We start from the raw sequence: 21,752 nt of genomic DNA, 5'->3' as shown, positions 1-21,752 counted from the left end.
GATGTCTCAACAAGAACGGTTAAATAAAAATTGTATACATCTCCGAGCACGTTTTCATAATTGGGACTTTCAGCGAATTTATGGGAATTCTCGCTTTTCACTGTTCTTCAAGCGCACGAATTTGTACAAATTTTGCAAGATTCGTGCAATGGCACAGCCTGACAGCATCTTTGCTTAAGTACTTAACATATCTAATGACTTTACCACAAAGTCTCTCTGTTGCTTTACCAATACTAACTGTTTGTCATGCAGAGAATAAGCTACATTGATTTCTGGTTGGTGGTTATTGTTTAACCTGGAGCGGAACAATCAATAACAACAAATGAGAATTCCATGTAACATATTTCAACATGCAACACACTGGTAGCGCAGCTTTCAAAGCAACCAAATGAGTCAAGATACAATTCAAAGTAGAAACTTCGCGTGAAAATGGTTATTAAATGATGAGTTAAGTACTTCAGTAAACATGTGGAACATGTTTGGAATTTATATCATATGCTGAACCTACTTCTGGGTTAAGATAATTAAATGGGAGGGGGCAGATTATGAACCATGTCACTTTGTGTTAACTTGTAGACAGCGAGTGAGTATTCTCAAATAATCTTTTTCATTTTTGCTAATAAACATGAGTGCCTGTGACTTCAAATGTTGTTTCCGATGGATTATAATTTTACAGAATAACAAGGCAACTAATAATAATTATTCATGATTGCTGAAGACTAAATAACATGCATATGGTAAGTAACATTTTGTATCGATTCTCCATCTCTTGCATCAATATGTGTATCATTTCAGCAAAAGTATCGCTGCATCAGTATATCGATGAATCTTTTCAACCCTACTAATTATAGTCAGGTGGTTGTCTACATGTTTAAGTATTGTGAAATATTAGATTGATTAGTAAGGTCCATCACATGGAGTATTTTGCGACATATAGTCGTAATAGACTCTTGGAGATGTATATAAGGAGAGAACTCCACAATTAATTTATTCCTATTTCAGATTCTTATTTCATATGTTTTTGTGTTACAGTCAGTCTGTAGATGTGTTTAGATATAATTTGAGAGGAGACATATCATTGGATTATTGATTGGAACTATACAGTGGTCTTTGGACTAAAATATTTTTCTGGGACTTTTGTTAATTCATTGAAGGGAGTTCTGGACAATGCCATTGTGATACTTTAGGACTGATGGCAGACCAGTACGTTCAAGGATCTGGAATTCATTCAGAACATTTAATTCTTATGGAATTGCCATGGAACTTTTAGAATTATTTTGGATTTCATTCATAATGCTGTAAATTTCTCCCTAAATTTGTATTGTATAACTTTCATAATTAAATTGTTTGTTAAGCTTTACAAAACTTAATGGTTTTATTTCTTTCTGTTTCTTATTTTATGACCATAGAGTCTTAAACAATACATGAACTTAATTTACATTTAACTCAGGAAAATACTATTTAAAATTTAAGAAAAGAGTTACTATCGATTAATGAGGACCTTTAGATTGCCAAGTCTTCTTTTATTTATGTGGTGATGAATTTTGTGATTTTTACAAAAAAGGCATTATTGTCATGAGAGTAGATGAGGTCTTATTGCCTTCAGAAAAGGATCTGAATTTTGTTGACTTACCAATATATGGTTTGTAGCAGCTATAAAATCCAGCAAAATATATACCCCACAAATAATAGTGAACCACAATATTTCAAGTATTTACTCACTGAATCTGAGGTAGTATTCTACACTTGTCCCACAAATATTAGTGAAGCCATTTTTTGGGTGTTTTTACTCTTTGAATATGAGAATTTGTACGCTATCCCTGCAGATGATAGTGAAACCAGTATTTCAGGACGGTGTGTTTACCCTTAGAATCTGAGGTAGCATTCTACATGTCCCCACCAATAATAGTGAAATCCAGCAGAATATATACTCTGTAAATAATAGTGAAATCACACTATTTCAAGTGTTTCCTAGGAAACCTCGGATAAATGTTCCGAGGAAAAACCTCAGAGTTTTGGTTGCTGACTTTCCAAGGTAATAGTTCAAGGACACAATTGTTTCAGACCATAGTCTAAGGTTTTTATTGTCAAACATCTGAGGTTGACCTCGGACTTCCAAGGCTTTTTGTATCCAATACTCTGAGGTTTCCTAGGATTCCTCAGACATGTCCTTGATTTTCAAACATTCTGAGAATTTCTCGGACACGATTCCTTGGATATATTCTCCAAGGATTCCTAGGACATATTGTTCAAGGATTCTTTAACACTATTCATAAACCTATTCTTCTGATTTAATGCACTATAATAATTATATACACAGTTATTTTAAGATCCATTTTCGAGTCATTCAATATTTTTCAGATTTTATTGTACTTTCAACGATTTAAAACATGACATCATTTTCATGTTTAATAATATTAATAAATAATTAAAACCATTAATTCTTTTCTTTTAAATTCAAATAATGTTAATGGGTTAGTTTGATCTGCTCTGTTCAAAATGAGCATAGCTAAATAATTTTATCATTGAAATGTACTATAGTCTTGTAATTTACTTCCAAAAAATTACAACTGAATTGTACAAAGATAAAATTAAGAAAACAACAATAATAATAAGAGATTATTATTATTATAATGATTGAATTTGTTATTATTATGATTATTATTATTATTATCATATATCTATAAGGATTAAACAAAGTATAGAAGCAGGAACACTCAGTCCTATTTCCATACCATTGTTTCACGACAATAAGTTGTAATAAATCCCTCTTCTACAACACACACAAGCTATCAGTGAGATAAAGATGAAAGCTAACAATAAGATTTACTGATCCCCAGCTGAGTCATACCAAAGACTTATAAAAATGGTACTAACAGCTGCCTCGCTTGGCGCTCAGCATTAAGAGGTTAGTGTTAGGACTGGTCGGCCTGGTATCAGGATAATGTGACTGGGTGGGACATCATGCTACATGTCTGTGGCATGATGCCCCCGTGCTAGACATCACTATAAATTGCCACACTGCAGACATCGTAGCAATATGACTGAAACATTGTTAAAGCTACATTAAAAATCCAAGTTACACACACACACACTGAATGCTGTAGGCCTACATATTTGTCTGAAAACAATATGGCTGAGGGCACAATGCCTAGTGGGTAAATGACATCATACAGTATTTATAGTTCACCAAACAATGCCATTCCCACTGAAAACAAACACAATCGACTGTAAAAATGATGCAGCATACAGCCGGCATATGAAACGAGAGCCAAGAAATGTTCTTATTTTTTTCAATTTAATGTAATATGATAAAAAAAAGAAACGATCATACCTCCAATCCTTCCAATAATTCCTTCTGTAATCTCAAAACTCTGCAACCTTGCAGACAGCAAATCTTCGACTTTGTAATCTCTGAGTGCCTTTCTTGGCTGAACAATATTTAGGAAGCTATGAACATTTCTGGTAATAGGATTATCATGTACATAACGCACAAAAGGTTATGACGATTGATGAATCCACTCCTTAATAATGCAAGTTTTCACAGACCAGTTTGCTCTCAATTGACCACTTTTGAATTTATTATTATGGCGCAAACAAGATTGATTGGTGAATCGGCTGCTGTGATTGGGTAATTCCATGCTCTGCAACCAATGGAAGAATGCGAAAGAAATATTTCCCAGAACTTTCCACAACTTAAGTATTTTTTAAATTTAAAAGCAGTAAGTAGATAATCACCTGCTACGAGCAGTACGTAGGGTCCTTCAATTATCTAATTTTTGTTCTATAAGATAAAATTATCTCCCAGATTCCGAGCATCGGAAGTGCCATATCAGGCCAAACAAATAAACATTCCCGATTGGCTAACCATCGCTATTTAAGCTGCTGACCCTAGCACTTTTTCCTCGGGTTAAAAATAAAAATATGAAAATATTTTAACAAAAATTCCGACAAAACTTGAAGTGCTTAGTACCAATGCAATAGGAAATACACATGGGATGGGGTGGGGTGGTCTCATAAACACATATACAAAGGAGGCTTTAACAAAGCACTGACATTGTCAGTGTTTTTAAGACAAGCAAGGTCAAGAAGCAGAATTCATTTACAAGTGCATTTGAAGAAAAGTAATAAATTGGAGAAGAAGCTATTGAAGTTCCTCCATGGATAAACTTGCCATGTATTTTCAGTTGGGAAACTATTTGTGTCCAAAGGAAATATAGAGGGAAGAGTTTGTCTTCAGGTGTTAGAATTTAGGTGAATAAATTAAAATCTTTATTAACTACAAGTACACTAACACAAGTTTGTGCTTTTTACTTGATCATATACAACTCAAAATTTAGTTACAATTTAACTATTGACATACATTTTTACTTGATCACTGAAAGGATAAGATGTGGTTTTGCAAAGCTTAAATAATGATTACAGATGTTGCCTTTTTTCTTGTAAAATGTATTTTAAAGTGCCTTGTTTGTCTACATTTCATGAATACTTGAATTGTATATGAACTAATTGCAAACAAAAAAGATTTTATACTGGTTTAAATTCAGAGTAAAAAGATTGTTCAAATTTAGGTCATCAATAACTTTGGAGGTCATTTTTCATGTTATTTTAACATCAAAAGCCAACTTTCTTTGGAAAGTTTAATATTTTTAAAATCCCCAAATGGATTATACGTGTTTCAGAGATGGAATCAGTGTTGTACAAGCAGTGTTGTCAGAAAACAAAATCAAGTGTTTGGTGTATTCTTCCCAAATCATTGTGAAATGGATTTAACTTCCATGTAACTGCTATTATCAGCTGTCATTTTAAAAATGATGATTAAAAATAGTCCCATGCCAGTCATCCATGCAGTTTTTACACTAATAATGAAATAGTTTATTATTTTTCTAAACTAGCACACAAACACAAATTTTAAGAAAGATGTTATGTGACCCTTTAAGCATTGAAGACTTTACTTTAGAATCAGTTGTTAGAAAATATATTTTTACAGTTGTCCTGTGTGGTTGCAGGGCATTAGAACTGGGACCACTGTGTTACACTAAGACGATTGTATGATGTGATTAAAAGTGTATGAATGATAAGAATTTTTCTAAAGGGGGGGGGGAATTCCAGCATGTATATTTGTTTTGGTTCTTTATCTCATATTTTTATCTCCATGTAAATAAGAATCTATGTGAAACCAAAATCTGTAATCCTGTTAGGAACCATGATGCCTGAACTGAGATGGTACACTGTAAAACCCATATCAATCAATCAGCATTAATTAAGTCGATTTTTGAATTCAAATCTTGGACTTGCTAGTTGTTTTGGTAATGACAAGCATTATTCATCTTAATAAACTGTAAAAATACATTCAGAATAAATATGGAGAACTCTCTAAGTGCACAGATAAAACAGTCCATTTCCTAGCTGAAAATTTTCTAAGTCTATTTCCGAGCTATGTCCAAGCTAAAAAATGACTAAGATCTTATTTCTGAGGTTTTTCCAAGCCAAAAATAAACTAAGTTCTCATGTCCATGGTGTTGTCCAAGGTATTTCCTAGTTTTTAATGTACAAGATAATGTTTGAGGTTTTCTTTCTAAAACCTTGGACAAAATATCAGCATTGTCCAAGGTTTCCCACATTTTCCTAGGAAAACCATGGAAAAACCTCAGATGTCCAAGGTTTTCAGTCAAAATTCTATGCATAACCTCATAAAATGCAGCTGGGAACTCTTACAGTCTGAAGGAGTATTCTACACTGTCCTCATAAACAATAAGTAAGCCACAGGATTTCAAGTGTTAACTCCTACAGTCTGAAGGAGTATTCTACACTGTCCCCATCAATGATGCCAAAGACAAATTATTTCAAATTTTTACACTTTAGAGTGTCAGTTTATTTTATACTGTCCCCTCAGATAATAAAGCGACAATATTTCAAGTCTAAGGTAGTCCTAGTTTAGTGCTTTTTACTTAACTCAAAATTAGGCATAATAAAATGTACATTTAATAGCAATGGTAATACACGAATTAGCATAATAAAATTTTTGAATTACAGCCTTGCTAATGCATGAATTAAACTTGATGTACATTTTATAGCCTTTGGTTATACATGCATTAAGCATAATATAATTTTTGAATTACAGCCTTGCTAATGCATGAATTAAACTTAATGTACATTTAACAGCCTTTGGTTATACATGCATTAAGCATGATATAATTTTTGAATTACAGCCTTGGTAATACTTGAATTCCAGATGAGTATGTACAGTGATGTAGGCATGCTGCCATGCAAAGTCCAGATATGTTAATACTGTTGTTGACACGTCCTCTCCACTTTGCTATATTGATGCAAGAATGGTACAATTAGCTACCCAATTTTGCTCTGAATAATTGACATGTTGGTCTATCAGGTGTACTAGAATGGAGCTGTGCATTGACATGTTGGACTATTGGGTGTACATGTACTAGAATGGAACTATGCATTGACGTGTTGGACTATTGGGTTTACTAGAATGGAACTGTGCATTGACATGTTGGACTATTTGGGTGTACAAAAATGGAGATGTGCATTGACGTTTTGGACTATAGGGTGTACTAGAGTGGAGCTGTGCATTGACATGTTGGGCTATTGGATGTGCTAGAGTGGAGCTGTGCATTGACATGTTGGACTATTGGATGTACTAGATAGGTGCTGTGCATTGACATGTTGGACTATTCGGTATACTAGAGTGGAGCTGTGCATTGACATGTTGGACTGTTGGGTGTACTAGAATGGAGCTGTGCATTGACATGTTGGACTATTTGGTGTACTAGAATGGAGCTGTGCATTGACATGTTGGACTGTTGGTTGTACTAGAATGGAGCTGTGCATTGACATGTTGGACTGTTGGGTGTACTAGAGTGGAGCTGTGCATTGACATGTTGGACTAATTGGTATATTAGAGTGGAGCTGTGCATCGACATGTTGGACTGTTGGGTGTACTAGAATGGAGCTGTGCATTGTAGTTTTGATTTCTAGATCTTACCCTCACTTTAGTCTTGACCTATCAGCTAATAACTGTTAGTGTTTGAATAATATTCCTTTCTCAGAAGTTTGTTTCTTAGAAAGCTAATAATTATCTTTTAAATATAAAATGGAACATTTCTTCAAGTTACATTCCATAGAAATGGAATCCTTTATCCTTGTTATCATTTAATACATTGAAATTATGACTTGAGGCAGACAGTAACTGATGGATAAATAGGTAGGCTTTTAATTGTCAGATTAGTTACATTTTTTTTAATGAATTGCTGTCTAAAAATTTTGATCTCCACTGTTAATTTTGATGACTGCTAGCACATACATGTATGTATAGTAAAAATCTCTCTTGAGAAGCCACCTTCTGTCAGCAAAAAATGATCCCAGAAGACAGGTGGTCTCTTACACAGCCTTATCATTATCGACTGACTGTTGGCTAAACTACTTTATACTTTTCCAGTGAAGCTGGGTTTTTTTCTTCTGTTATTTCCAAGATTGATTTTGCAGCTGTGCATTGTTTGATGGCAGTGTACTTTCAACTTCTCATTTTCTCAGCCAGTTGCTATGAAAGATAAAGAGAAGGCTGCTCATAATAGGTCTGTGTATGTGGACCAGTTTTCAAGGTTTAAGTTCAATTAATTTTAAGAAGGAAAAATGTCCATAATTTCTGCAGATATATTTATAAATTTTCATATTAAAAAACAGTCTATCACACTAAAAATACACAAGAATTATACCATTTTTATTTGAAATCCATATGTAATCAATTGGCCTGTGAATTGCAGAGTAATCTGTAATGTAAGACTTGCTTTTCTCACCCAAGCGACAGAGAACTATAGCTGTTTTGCTAATCTAATTTTTCCTATCTCAGTCTAGTCATCTCAGACCAATTGTCTCAGACAAGGTGTCCACGCGCTCAGAACTACTTAAAAAAAAAGAAACCCTTGTTGTCTTCTGCTGGGCCTGATGCAGTTGTTCTAAAATATAAAAAAAACAAATATATAACAAAAACATAGTAACTTAAGGTAAATCCATCTTTGAGAACAAACACCATACAAATACATTTTGAGAGAGACAAAGACACACATGCCTATGATGTCAAACTTTTTGGTATTATGCTAGTTTGCTCCACACAGCATGGTCAGTTTTATTCTATATGCAGGCCTAGCTCGATACATTTTCAGGTCAGCATCATTAAAATTAGCTAAAGCCATGTAACTAGTTTTAAATACTTCGTGTCAAACAAGTTATATACTGTTAGCTACATTTAATGATGCTGACCTAAAAAATGACTGCTGCAGATAGGATAAAGTTCTCAATGCTGTGTGAAATGAACTATGACAGAAAACACTTATCCATGCACATATACTATAGACCTATACACTTCATTGCCTCCCAACCCTCTTAAGAACTACAGAAAACATAGTAACAGCCAGAAAATGTGTTATGTCAAACATGCTTTATTTTTTTCTAATTTTGTTACGCATCTCCTTTGTGCCCCAGTTGAATCAAAAATATACCTATAATATTTAATGACAAATAATGCACTTACCAACCAAAAGGAATCATTTATCCATCAAAACATTAATCCATGAGCAAATTTCACTGTAGCACTTGCCATATTTCCAAGACAAAAAATAAATTTTCAAAGAATCCATGAACTTGAAAGCTTCGCACTTTTCCCCTAGGGTCCGTATTTGGAGGGTCTTTTATTCACGGGGGTAATTTTACAATCAGTATTAAGGACAACACAAGTATGTCACACACAGTTTCTCCTCCTCCAAAGAAAAGAAGAGTTATATACGATAGTGACACAGATCACTAATTACCCATAAATAACCCAAGCATGGACACTCATGCTGCATGTAACTTTTCATTATAATAATAGCCTATACTACTACAACAGAGGTGTGGGCCCAGTATCATTTCGTTATTTACAATATAATTTTCTAAAATGGAACTGATGAAAATGAAACATTTTCTTGTAATAAATATTAGCTATTCATTGTTAATTTCATATAACATCCATGTATTAAATGTGATAATACCTCAATACATGTACTATGCAACATTTTATTTTGTTATTTTTTTGGCTTACACATAAAAACTGTACTCTTTAGATGACACGGTCACACCACAGTCCTCATAAACATATTTGTATCAATGCACCACATGTAAACATTTGCATATGAACTATATTGCAAGAGTGAGGCATTCTTTTTTACATTAAAGGAAATTATTGGGTGAGGAAAAGAATCTATGTTGGATTTTGGACTGAGACAAGGAAATCTCAGTCGTGTGGTTACGTTATATGTCTCCCCTCTTGGAAAGCCTCATCGGGAGACAAATAATGTAACCCCATGACTGGGATTTCCTTGTCTCGGTCCAAACCCCAACATAGATTCTATATATCTTGTCCATGCATTGTAATGTTAGATACATGATAACACTTATGTAATAAAATTATTTATAGCCAAAATCTACGTCTTGAGATGAATAATAAATGGATTAACTTGATAAAGAAACAGATGTAACACATGCACTAAGGTGAACAGATGAGGAGATCACCTATTTATCACATTCAGCATTATGTACAGGTTTTTAATAACAGAAAGTTATAAAGCAACAAAGCATACAAACTATGACTAATGAATTAATGTTTTAAGAGAAAAGACAAAGACCACAGGTAAAGACTGTTAGGCAGAACCTGTTGCTCTACAGAGAAAGCAGGGTGATATTATGACATTAGCATTGTGCAGCTGTACAAGTTAACAAAAATACAAATCTTTGAACTTTTTGTATCCTTGATTAATAATCGTTTAAAGATGGAATGGTTAATCATAATGAGGAATTTGATGACATGGTACTTCAGTTTGGTTTACTTTTCTGGGCATGCATACAACATTATTTTCTGACATTAATGAATCGGGTAATCATAGTCAGATCTTTCCCTTTTTTTGCATCTTTGTTCAGAACAATCTGCACTCCACATGTAGACTCTTTTGAGCAGTTGAAGCTGAAAAGGTGAAAGAATGTAATGTTTATATCATGGTTTTCAATGGGCCCCAAGTTGCTGAGTGGTTTAAGGCTTTTGCCTTAACAGATCACTCAGATGTCTCACTTCGGTCCATATAGTTTTAAGTCTCAGGCCCAGCCAGTTGGGTATGCAAGAAAGCTTGCCAGAGGCTTCCCTTGGGTAGATGTTTCTGTGTTCTTCCTTTGCCAAATATACATAGCAGTGTTGGAACACTCATTTTGCAAAAAAGTTGTGATCACTGGTAGTTTGAGCATGTGGTTGTTCACGCCAGTGCAGTTATATAGCAACTTTGATTAATGCATGATGATTTTGGTCATAATAAATGGATTAACTTGATAAACAAACAGATGTAACACATGCACTAAGGTGGACAGATGAGGAGATCACCTATGTATCACATTCAGCATTATGTACAGGTTTTTAATAACAGAAAGTTAAAACTGGTTGCTCATAGCAGAGGTTGCTCAAATTAGGTTTTACTGTATATTTAATTTTTCAGACTGGTTGTGCAGTTTATTTCAAGCCCCTTGATGCCACTCTTCATGAAGATCTACTGGAGTTGTACATAGGAGAAAGGGAGCATGTACAGCTTCATCCAGATAATGGCAGCAGTATCATCTGGTCAGTATTCATTTATATCTAATTGACCCACTGAAAAAAATCCTATTATAAGCTTGTGTCTTGAGCAAGTGTTGTCTACTGTCTGTCAGTGAGATCTCAACCAAGATTAACAAAGTTGACCTGTGCAAACAGTGTTGAGTATCTAGCTGTTATCTCCTGAACCTGAAGTGGACTTCATGTTTACCCAGTTTGCATATCACACAGCTTGATCACATTTACCCTTTGAACAGTGTAGCTTTGAGGGGGACAAGGATACTTGGGTTGAGTGGCAGGGTGTCATAGGCCTCTGTACTATCAGGCTTAAGAGTTTGATTGATTAATTATTATAGGTCCAAACTCCTTACTTAGAATACTATTGGATCCTGTAGTTGTGTATCATATACCTTCTCTGTTAAAGTATTGTCATGTAACATCACACAAATAAAGGTTTATGTGCCATTCTTTTGACTTTATGTTAAAGTGACATACCAGTGTATATAAAGTAAATACAATTCAATATTATTTGAATAGAAAATCAAGTCTGGAAGTGATATAAAAAAAACTGATGAAAAAATTCGCCATAATAACCGAGATATACAGTCAGGTGTGTTTTCGAAAATAATACACATCGGACCAATTTTATCGCTCGGTAATTTCCAGAGTGTGTAGATCGCCTGACGTCATATTTTGAACACACACATTACTTCCGTTTCTATCGAAACATAAACAAAGCACTTGTTCCGTTCCATATTAGCTAGTTTGAAAAGTTTTATCATCACAGTCATGCCAAGAGGAGATCGTGGAGGTACAAGCAAGGGCAGCGGGGTCAGGTGTGTTACAGCAAATTGTTGGAATTCAAATGCTGATGGGTTTTCCATGCATTCATTTCCGAAAGACCAAGCACTTCATCGCAGGTGGACAGATTTTGTAACAATCAAAAGAGCAAACTGGGATGGTCTGACTGAGTTTTCTGCCCTCTAGGCTTTACTCCTTTCAGTTCACACCAGAATGCTTCCCATTTAGGTATAAATTTGATGTTTGAGCATGTGGGTAGGGCACCAAAAGAAAGTCAAACTCAGTGATGCTGCTGCTCCGTCATTCCAATGAGTGAAGGAAACTGACAACCAAGCCAAGGTAACTGCAAATGTATCAGAAATTTCAACACCAAAGCATCAACTGTGTAGGCTTGAAATGTTGTCACCATCAGAGTTAGTAACTTGTTAAGTGTCACCACCAAAGAAAGTAAGAAAGGGCTATTCAAAGAGAGAAGTTGCAAGGGTGAGTTTTTAATGACATGTACCATATTATATATATGATATTCAACAGATCAGTCACTGCAACATTTCCATTTCTACCCTTTATAACGTTTTTTCATAGTTTTCAAAACAAATGCATTAAATATCTAATCAATCAAGAACTGAGATATAAACAGTGGATAAAAGGTCACAGTTTTCATGTTGCCTTCAACTTTGTTTGACCATGTGAATAGAAAAATCTTTCTGCTGGTAGATTTAGAAGGCCTACATATATTTTTCATTGTTGGACAAATGTGTGAATCAGATTACATATAGATATTTACAAACGTGACAAGGTTTATTCCCATCCGCAATGAATAAAAATCTGAATAACACAAAATGTAGTAGAAATTTTACAATATTGTTATGATTTTTTTCAGTGGTGGTGGTGTTGTCATGTTCAACAATTTTTCAGTCGTATCTTGGCAACAATCATTTAAGTCCATCAAGTTTTTCAATTAGTAGATTTATTTCTTATTGATCAATGATATTTGGTATGCATAAGCATCTTATGGAGCACATTTCATATAGGTATGTGACTTTGATTTAACTGTATTGGTCTAGTAATTTATTGAATTTAGATACATTTTTGTTAGTGCACACTTTAATTTTCATGCAAGATAGCATAAAACCAAGCTTTGGTGAATATATTTTATGACTTATAGGATCATAGGATCTAAAGTATTGGACAAGCTTGAAGAGATTGTGACAGCAGACAAATGAAAAAATATGTACCAATGCTGTCATCTGGACAACAAGCTTCAGTGATACAACTCTTTGATCAATTATTTTGCACCAAAGATGACTGGTTTCTCCTATCATGGAATGCTTTCAAGGTAAAGCTTAAATTACTGCACGCACAAAAGTTCTGATTCAGGTTTTTCAGTGTTTTATTTATAGTCCAGTATATTCATATTCAAATTAAATCATAGATATCAAGATCTGATCTTTTGATATCCTACAATGTAAGATTGTTTAACAGTTTTTAGTGTTTTGGAATGTTTGCAAATAAAGTATCTATAAAAATAAATTATCTGTATTCTGATAGAATGATATACTGTAGTTTGCATCTTTATTTACTTTGAAATAGGCTTTAGCTAGCTGCATTGCATTTTAATGAAAACAGCCAACGAGAGAAAGCATGCACTAAGGATGTGAGAGCCAGATATAAAATACTGTATCCAAAGTACAAGAAAGGAGAATACACTGTCAGGAAAATCCATGTCGACTCAACATATGGCAAGAATATACAATAGTAATTAATGAACATAAAGGCATATATCACTTAGAAATATAAATACTGTTGTACCAAGTGTATGTACCTATATTATTTTTTTAAATTATTAAATTCAAACAGTAAAGGCAAAATATTTGTTAAAGTTGACACTCCTTTAATTTTAAAGGTCATGAATTTTCCCTGTGGTAAAATAGTAAAAATATACAAACAATTGTAAAGACAAATACTTTTCATTCATGTATTAACTTCAACAAAAGGTTGCAGTTTTTGGCTCGTATAATACAATGCATATTAAATTTAATTTGCAGATTATGTCAAATGTCTGATGAAAACAGCATTCACAGTTGGACAGGTGTCTCACATGAATGATGAAGGAGTAAAACTTATGGTAGATGTATCACCACCATTATGTAGTCTGTATGAGAGGCTTGACAAGGATATTGTTACTCAAAATCTTCCTAGCAGGTTTAATTGCTGTCAGCCTCATGAAAGCCAGTGTAGTTCAGGTTTTGATCAGGAAAGCCAGTACGGATCCTCTGAAGAACACATGATAGAATGATGACTCTCACTTCCTTGCCCAAGAAGTGCCAACACCACAGAGCAAATTGTCTATATGCTGTATACCGATGTCTTCTGAAACAATAATTTGAAAATTAAGTTGAAATAAAATATGCTTTTTGTATTAGGTCAAATTTGGAAATCAAAAGTTTTAGTAGATAGTATTAGTAGTGGCCCAGTGTGATTTTATCATTATTTTGTATATCAATAAAGTTAAATGATTCCAGTATAATCTGTGCATACATATATATATATATATATATGTATATATATATATGACCATCTTATTTTGCGACACAAAAAATTAAATAAAGCAGTATTTGTACATGTATATGTGTTGTTTTTTGGCATGATTCATCAGTATCACTGGTATAAAGGTTAGACAGTGTAGGCCTCCAGAACATAGGTTCAATCCAAGAAGATGTCATAAAATGACTTGAAAAAGTGGTTTATTTATTTGCTGTATTAATAACCCCAATACTGTGCTGTCATGCATACATAGATCATGAAAGCAAAATTTATGAAAACAAAAGAACATGAAAAATTACTCCGATATTTTACTTACTCATTTCCTTGTTCTGTATGTTCTCCAAATTGTTGTCTATACTGGTAGTATGCAACTTTTAAAACATGGATGTCGAGACAAACTGCAGTGAACCCTGGATGGTGTGCTATACACTGTATCCCTGGTATTCATTGCGGATACTTGTGACCTTCTCTATGTCACAACAACATACACATTCCCTTGCTGTAAGCATTACCAAACAATGTCCACATTTGCACGTAAAATAGAGTTTTCTTCTTTAATGCATTGTGCTATGCTTGTCAAATTTGATCTCATATTTATGAACACATCAATAGCACAGTACAATGATACAAACTGACTAAAGTCAGGAACAGATCAAACGTTTAGTACAGCACTGTAAAACTAAATTAGATATGAAAGAAAATAGAAGTTGCAAGAAGATGCTTACCACAGACAAAAAAGGTTTATTTCATAGTTTATCAAAATCAACTACATGTATTAGCATACATATGAGAAATTCGAAATTTTAACTTATAACACAGCGTGCAGAATATGAATTCAATTTTAATGTCATGAGGGTAATATCCTGCCTATTTCAATAGTTGTGAAAAAAGCGGACCTCCTCTTCTAGAAATCTTAAGTACTTCTAAATCATATCAACTTGTTCACAGGTTTTCAAAGCTTACAACTGTGATCCGATGTACCTTTTACTTATCAACGTATTGATACGTCTCTACCCATGAAATGCTATACACTTGTGCAGCCTTTATTACAGGTGAGAAAAAATCCAAATTTGTAAAGGAACAGGAGACTGTCAATATCGTCGGATACACATATTTATCGTAACTTAGGCCGTAGACATAATCAGAAAACAATTACCATGAATTGTCTGTCAATCTATCTTGTCTTTCTTCATTGTCATCTTCATATGCAACTTTGGATTGTTCGGTATTAGAGATATAGGGTTCAAACTGGTACAGATTAATTTGGGTGACGATACCAACTGAGCCTTTGTTTACAACAAGTGTTCATAATGTGACATCGCGCTTTGTTTTCACTAAATACCGGAAGTGGTCGGCGGTTGCCTTCGGTTATGATCATAAACAGGTGCAAACGCGATATTAGGTAGGCTCCCACTCAGTTATTACTGAAAATTTTTTAATCGGATTTTTTACATTCGTATTTTGAATATATAATCTCTTTTACCAAGAAATAAACTGAATAAATGTAGATACACTGTTGTGGCAGTTTAACTAGTTGACAGGTATGGATGTACATTTTGCAGTTTTGCTGAGATGTTTCTTCCTCTTGTCAAGATAGAAACAGTGCCCTATTTTTAGCTCATCTAGCCGTAAGACTCCGTGAGCTTATGGTACTTAAATGGATATGGGTTTATGTTATAATGGGTTTATATTATCAAACTCTCAAACAAGTTTGATAATGAGGGACATCTATGCATATTAATGAAATAATCTTCTTTCAGATTCGCTAACAATGTTAACATGATGGAGGTCATATTTCAAATCCGATTTAGATCCGACTTGGAATATATGTTTATATCATTACCATGTAATTTTGCATCTGACTTGCTGAGCTTGTTACTTTTCTAGAAGCCATTCTTTTGTCCTGTTTTGATCAGACATGGAATATATGCTAATATCATCAGGTTTGTAAATGGTTTTGATTTTGAGTGGGATCATTGTATGAGCTCCATACATGTAGTGTATGTATCCTTACTGTAATGTGTATCTCTTATGTTAGATAAAACATGACACATCATTCACTGATGTGAATATAGAGAAATGAATTGTGCCTGGTTGAAGTCAAAGGTTTCAGATTGAAAACTGGATCCAACAAAATCACAAATGAGAGAGAGAGAGAGAGAGAGAGAGAGAGAGAGAGAGAGATTGCTTGAAGGCACCTGCCATTCATGCATGACATGGCATAAGGTGCAAAACAACCATGATTATATTTTATCCAGGTTAATTGTATGACAGTGTCTCGCAGATAAAAATCATTATTGAAAAATTCATTCACTGTGAGTGAAAATGAGACTCTTTTCAGTAGCATGGGTTTCAGAAAGTATTATTAAAGCAAGTTATTGCTGTTTATACTACTTACACTGCAGAAATCAATGCCTGTTTGTATCAGTTTTAATTACAGATAGCAAGCAAATAGAAGCCAGGGTAGTGAATAAATACAACTGGCAGCGAGCAATAAACGCAATTTTTGAACTTGCTAACAGAATATCAAAATACGAAGGTTATATAATTAAAAAGCAAGCTGACCTTGGAATCTGACTTTGGAGTCTTCTAAGTGTGTCGATTGTTTTTTTAATGTACAAATTTGGCCAACATGGAGAAGCTAACATTAGTTCCTTTGTATCAAAGGTGACACAATAGAATGTTTTTTTTTAAAATGACATAATCTAGTGCTTTGTGCATGAATGAGCATCTCCTAGAAGATTTGGTGAAGAAAAAATCTTTTGATAAATTCATTAAGTCCAGAAGAGAAGATTTTGCTGACTGTATGGTCGTTACCGTGAATGACACTCCATTGTATTTTGATCTCATTCATGGATAGACTATCAATAAGAAGGAGATTAAAAGTGTGAGAATTCATATGACTGGTCCCGAGTTTTATAAAATGTTAATTTAGTCCTTGCAGTTTCCACTTCAGAATATGTGTTGCCTCCAGTGATAAATTTTCATGGCGTGAGGAAGCTAAAAATATTCATGCACTGAAAAGATGGATCGTACTGGTGCAGGAGAAGGGTTGGGGTGATTAGATGATACTACAGGGGATTAAAGAGGATTAAAGAGTTTTATATCAATTGTTTAATATTTTTTTAAAAGTAATTTTCAAATGATTAAAAAGATGTCCCACAACTTATGTCTTGAAAAAAATGATGTGCCCCAGAACATACAGTGCACAAAAAAAAATTACTTCAAAAATTAATTTATGGTGTCAGATCAAATATGGTGTCTCATTGTATATGTCAAATATGGTATTAATATATCTTATTGACTGAGATTGTTACCACTCTTCATACTGAATTTCAATTGGGTTTATCTCTACCTCAAGCTGATATTTTCTCACTCATGCGACAGATAAATGTAACTGTTTTGATAACTTATGTTTCTTATTTCAGTCTAGTTATCTTAGTCAGGTAGTCTTGAGTCATGGTGTCCACATGCTTTTAAAAAAGAAGAAACCTTGTTGTTTTCTGCTGTGTCTGACTGAGTTCTTATAAGTTCAAATAACAACATTAACAACAACAACAGATATAATGAAAAGAAATTCACTTATAAAGCAACATAAAGGTCTCTCCAGCTTTGATAACTATTACGTTTAGGCTCTTATAAAATGCAACAAGAAAAGAGTGAAGACAACAAGCTTTGTCAGATTTAACAAATAATTTATTTCCCTAGAAAAACAAGTTAAAAATGAGAAAAAGAACGTAAGGTTTTACGAATCAAATCCAAAAATAATCCAAGAATAATCCAAGAACTAAAAAATAGAAGTCCTTGTAATAAAATATCCTAATGAAACTGAGTTTGAACCCCAATTACATCCAGAATGGAAGGCAATGATGTATGCTGTGGTCAGCATCATACTGATGTCAACTTTTCTTTGTTGAGTCACAGAAAATAATATTCCAGTGTTTGAATTGTGTGTAAATTTCAATAGCTGTCTTTGTCCAAGAATTAATTTAGAGCACAGTCAAGTATTTCCAGGGAAAAATAATCTCTTGGAATCTAAAGAATTTGAAGAAAAAACTGGTCACAACAAAACACCTTTTAGTGTCAATGGTTTAAAGCCTGACTGACTAAATTCTCAATGGAAAACAGTTATACACTAATTTAAGATGCAAAACAGATTCCCATATGAGGGTCACATGATCACCCTTCTAGAACAACATGGAAGCTTTTTACATGCCTAACATCACATACTCCCAGTATTGCCTTGACTAAAATCAATGATTTTTACTCTGGGAAAGAATAATTTTTCTTTTTTAAAGTTGTTTACAAGAACCCTATACTGGTTCTGAATCAAGCTCAGGAACTAGGTCGACATTATATACAATGCCTATAAAGTTGTTTACATCAAAAATAAAAAAATCATTGAACTCTATCTAGTCTAGATAACTTTACAAGAGCATGTAATGGAATAAAAAGATTTAAAACTAACAAATAAACAATTAAATTAAATCAAATATAAATTAAACAAATATACATAACAATAACACACCATAAAAAACATTTTGAGAGAGAAACACACACACACACACACAGTTGACCTATTTGTTTGGATGCTGGAAACGTTTGTTCCACACAGTATGTCAAATTTTATCCTTCCTGTACCTCTGTCAGTTTTCAGGTCTGTTATTAAATTTATCTAAAAGTACCTAATTTGTTTTAAATACTTTGTTTGTAATGAATTAGGTACTTTTAACTACATTAAATGATGTTGATCTGAAAATTTACTGAGCTACAGATCGAATAAAATTTGCTATGCTCTATGGAAGGAACTATATTATAAAACACTGTTCCAGACATACATCCTGTACACATAACTGGCCACAAAAATCTAAATTCTCAAAAGAGCCACTGTCAAGCCTGCAACAACCAGAAATGTGTTATGTCAGACCTGCATTCTTCAGACTGTTGAACACACCCAGTCCGCCCTGGTTGATTCAAACAATAATGCAATTTGAAATGAAAACTTAGGCACTTACCAATAAGAGAGGTTCATTCAATAGTCACACACTAAAACACATGAAAATTTCCATGTAGCTTATTTTTGCACTAGTAGTAGCAACACTTGCCATATTCCAAATTTCCAAGAAAATCATGAATTAGAAATATCCTCATAGTTACTTCACACTTTGTTAGAGATGTGTACCTGGTATTGTATAGTGCCATAGACTATCATAGAACTTTTTTCCAAATTAGAACTTTTGAAAATTTAAAGTTGCCTGTAAAAAAGATATTAATTACTTATTGTTTTTCAACATATTACATCTATTGGTTGAATGTGATAATACAGTAACAATATTAAATATTTTCATGTTTATAATTTCTCATGCATAGTACTTGTGTACTTGGGGTTGACAGGTTACCCCACTGCCCCCATTAGCCTTTTCATATTAATGCGTGGTGTTACAAACAATAGCACATGGTTTGAGACACTCAGGATGCAATTCTTAACAACACATAACAATTATAACTTTTCTTTCTTTTTTTAAAGAGTGGCATCTATACCTAGATTCTACTGATATAAATATTCAGATTTTCTTAACACATTATCAGACCTGATGAGCAATATAAAATGTGAGAGTCAATAATAGTACCTGATGAATACTGTACATGCTGAATCTGCTAACTATATTACGAAAGTGCAAGATTATTTTAATCACTATGGAAAAAATGGGTTGAGAAAAATCTTTGTTGGTGTTTGTACCAAGATAAGAAAATCCCAGTCATGGAGTTACATTATTTGTCTCTCCATTCAGTAGAGCTTCAGATGTGGAGACTGTACTTCTACTCAAAATACAATTACTGTAAATCTCGGTAAATGGGTTTATACATTCAAGATATTGGCTGACTTTGATTATGAGAAAGAGACTGCATGTATTAAATATGCCTTTATTGTTTGAAGAAAAAAAATTTGTAGGAAATAGTGAAATAGCTAAAAATCAACATGAAAAAAATTTGGGAGATAGTTTACATAGGTTGTGTTCATGCAGTACTACAAATGCCTGCATAGTGAAATGGTCAGCTTTTAAAATATGTACGTCAGGAGATCCATCTAAAGTGCACTTGAACCTCCTGTTTATTGAGATGGGGTGGGGTGATTCTTAGGAATTTAAAGTCAATTCATGTATTGTAAAAAAAATTGTTTCCTGCATTGTCCAGTTGATTGAAGTTACATGTACCTGTACATTTATAGAGGCAAAATAAACATAAAAATATTGCAGACTCCATAAATAGGACTTATGTTCAAGGGGGAAGTATATCATCCAGCTTATTGTGACCTTATTGTTATTGATCATAGTCAGTTGACATAAAATAGAAGATTTTTATGTGGGTTGTATTGTGTTCCTTTTAATCATTCAAGTTCCCAAAATGGCTAATGTGTTTTCATGAGTAAATATAATATGTAATATGATATGTAATTTAAGCTTGATTTGCAGTCAAATATGGAATAAATCTACCCACACAGGATGTTGAATATTTAGTTACTTGCTCCTTTCCTCTTAAAACTTGTGTCATAATCTCCTCAGATAACTATTATAGAGGATCAGAATGTAATAGAAGGTCGTAATAGACCTACATCACCACATCTAGTGGATCATATTTGGAGTGAATAACATTTGCTCTCCTTTGAATACCAGTTTTCAAAGTCATCCATGTTTTCAGGTATATTTAACACTTTAACCCCTAGCAATGACTTTATGGGGCAGGAGGTAGTAGCCTACTGCCGAGCTCTGTAGCATCATGGTCATGCATGATACACTAAAGTGGGTGGTATTATAGAAAGGTAGACAGATGTAGCTCTACAATGATACCAAATAATCTGGAATATCTAGTTGCACTACAAAATACAGATTAAAAAAACCTCATATCTCTAATTTTGTACCTAATATTGTTTTATGAAAAAACATAATAATGATGTCAACTTACTAATTTGACATATTTGGAGATTAGCCTGAAGGTATATCTAAGCAGAAGTAATCATTAACTGCCATGTATAAATGAACATTTTGATGAAAGTGTGTGTGTGTGTGTGTGTGAAATTTTTTATTATTATTCTGGGTCAATGGCAGTTGAAAGGCCTGTTTGAGCTTTCATTTAAAGTTTCCATTTGTGTTTATGGACAGTACTACATTCCAAATTCTGGAATAGATAGCTGTTAAAGTTGGATTGTAGAGTCAGTAAGCATCATCCTGCATGACTTGGCAATCTTACCAACCCTTTTATCTTGATGCAAGGTCAAGCTCAATTAAAATGAAGGAAAAAAAATCTGTAACAGACAGGGGAGCAGTTTAGACATGTAACATTGCCAAAATAAAGCCTTTTCCACCTTTTTATGCATTAATGATTAACCCATCATACTTCACCAGGCCAGAAAAAGAACTACAAATGAAGGGTAATCTATTTCCAATGCAAAGAGACCTACTTCCATAACTGATTCTGAAAGGAAATAACTGTAAAATGAACTAACAAGCAAAATCTTGTGAGCTACAAAAGTAAAATCAATTACAACTATTCACACCACTTCAAATTTCATGTTGAACAAAATATTGCATTTTTTTGTTAATGGGATTGCTTGATTTGCTTTAGAGGCAAAAATAACAATATACTCAATTCATTTAAATTAATGCATTATCAAGAAAGTCAAATAACGATGTATGACACTGAAGTACAAGTGGTGCATAAATGAGAACAAATATGAATTAACAAATAATATACAAGGGTAACCATATTAAAGCTTCAA

General features: G+C 33.5%; 1 protein-coding gene and 1 long non-coding RNA gene across 4 annotated transcripts in view; both read left to right on the top strand.

Annotated features, from left to right (window-relative positions):
- LOC149796270 (cGMP-dependent 3',5'-cyclic phosphodiesterase-like) overlaps nucleotides 1-21,752 on the top strand; it is a 322,613-nt gene that overhangs the window by 43,096 nt on the left and 257,765 nt on the right. Inside the window, exon 3 of the mRNA XM_089960908.1 lies at nucleotides 10,536-10,657. Coding sequence (XP_089817034.1) covers nucleotides 10,536-10,657 — 122 coding nt within the window. The remainder of the gene's footprint in view (nucleotides 1-10,535; nucleotides 10,658-21,752) is intronic.
- LOC149796272 (uncharacterized) lies at nucleotides 11,238-14,004 on the top strand. Of its 3 annotated transcripts, XR_016421648.1 has the most exons (4): nucleotides 11,238-11,914; nucleotides 12,597-12,767; nucleotides 13,022-13,186; nucleotides 13,477-14,004. It is a non-coding gene; the product is annotated as an uncharacterized LOC149796272 (long non-coding RNA). The 3 variants fall into 3 exon arrangements; XR_016421649.1 differs by having other exon boundaries at nucleotides 11,238-12,767; XR_016421650.1 differs by lacking the exon at nucleotides 13,022-13,186 and having other exon boundaries at nucleotides 11,241-11,914; nucleotides 13,477-13,997.

This window comes from Sinohyriopsis cumingii, chromosome 6 (genome assembly GCF_028554795.1).
Source record: "Sinohyriopsis cumingii isolate HCF-2022 chromosome 6, ASM2855479v2, whole genome shotgun sequence".
NCBI classification, from domain to species: Eukaryota; Metazoa; Mollusca; class Bivalvia; order Unionida; family Unionidae; genus Sinohyriopsis; species Sinohyriopsis cumingii.
Note: the sequence above shows the minus strand (reverse complement) of the source record. Positions and strands in the feature narration are given on the sequence as shown.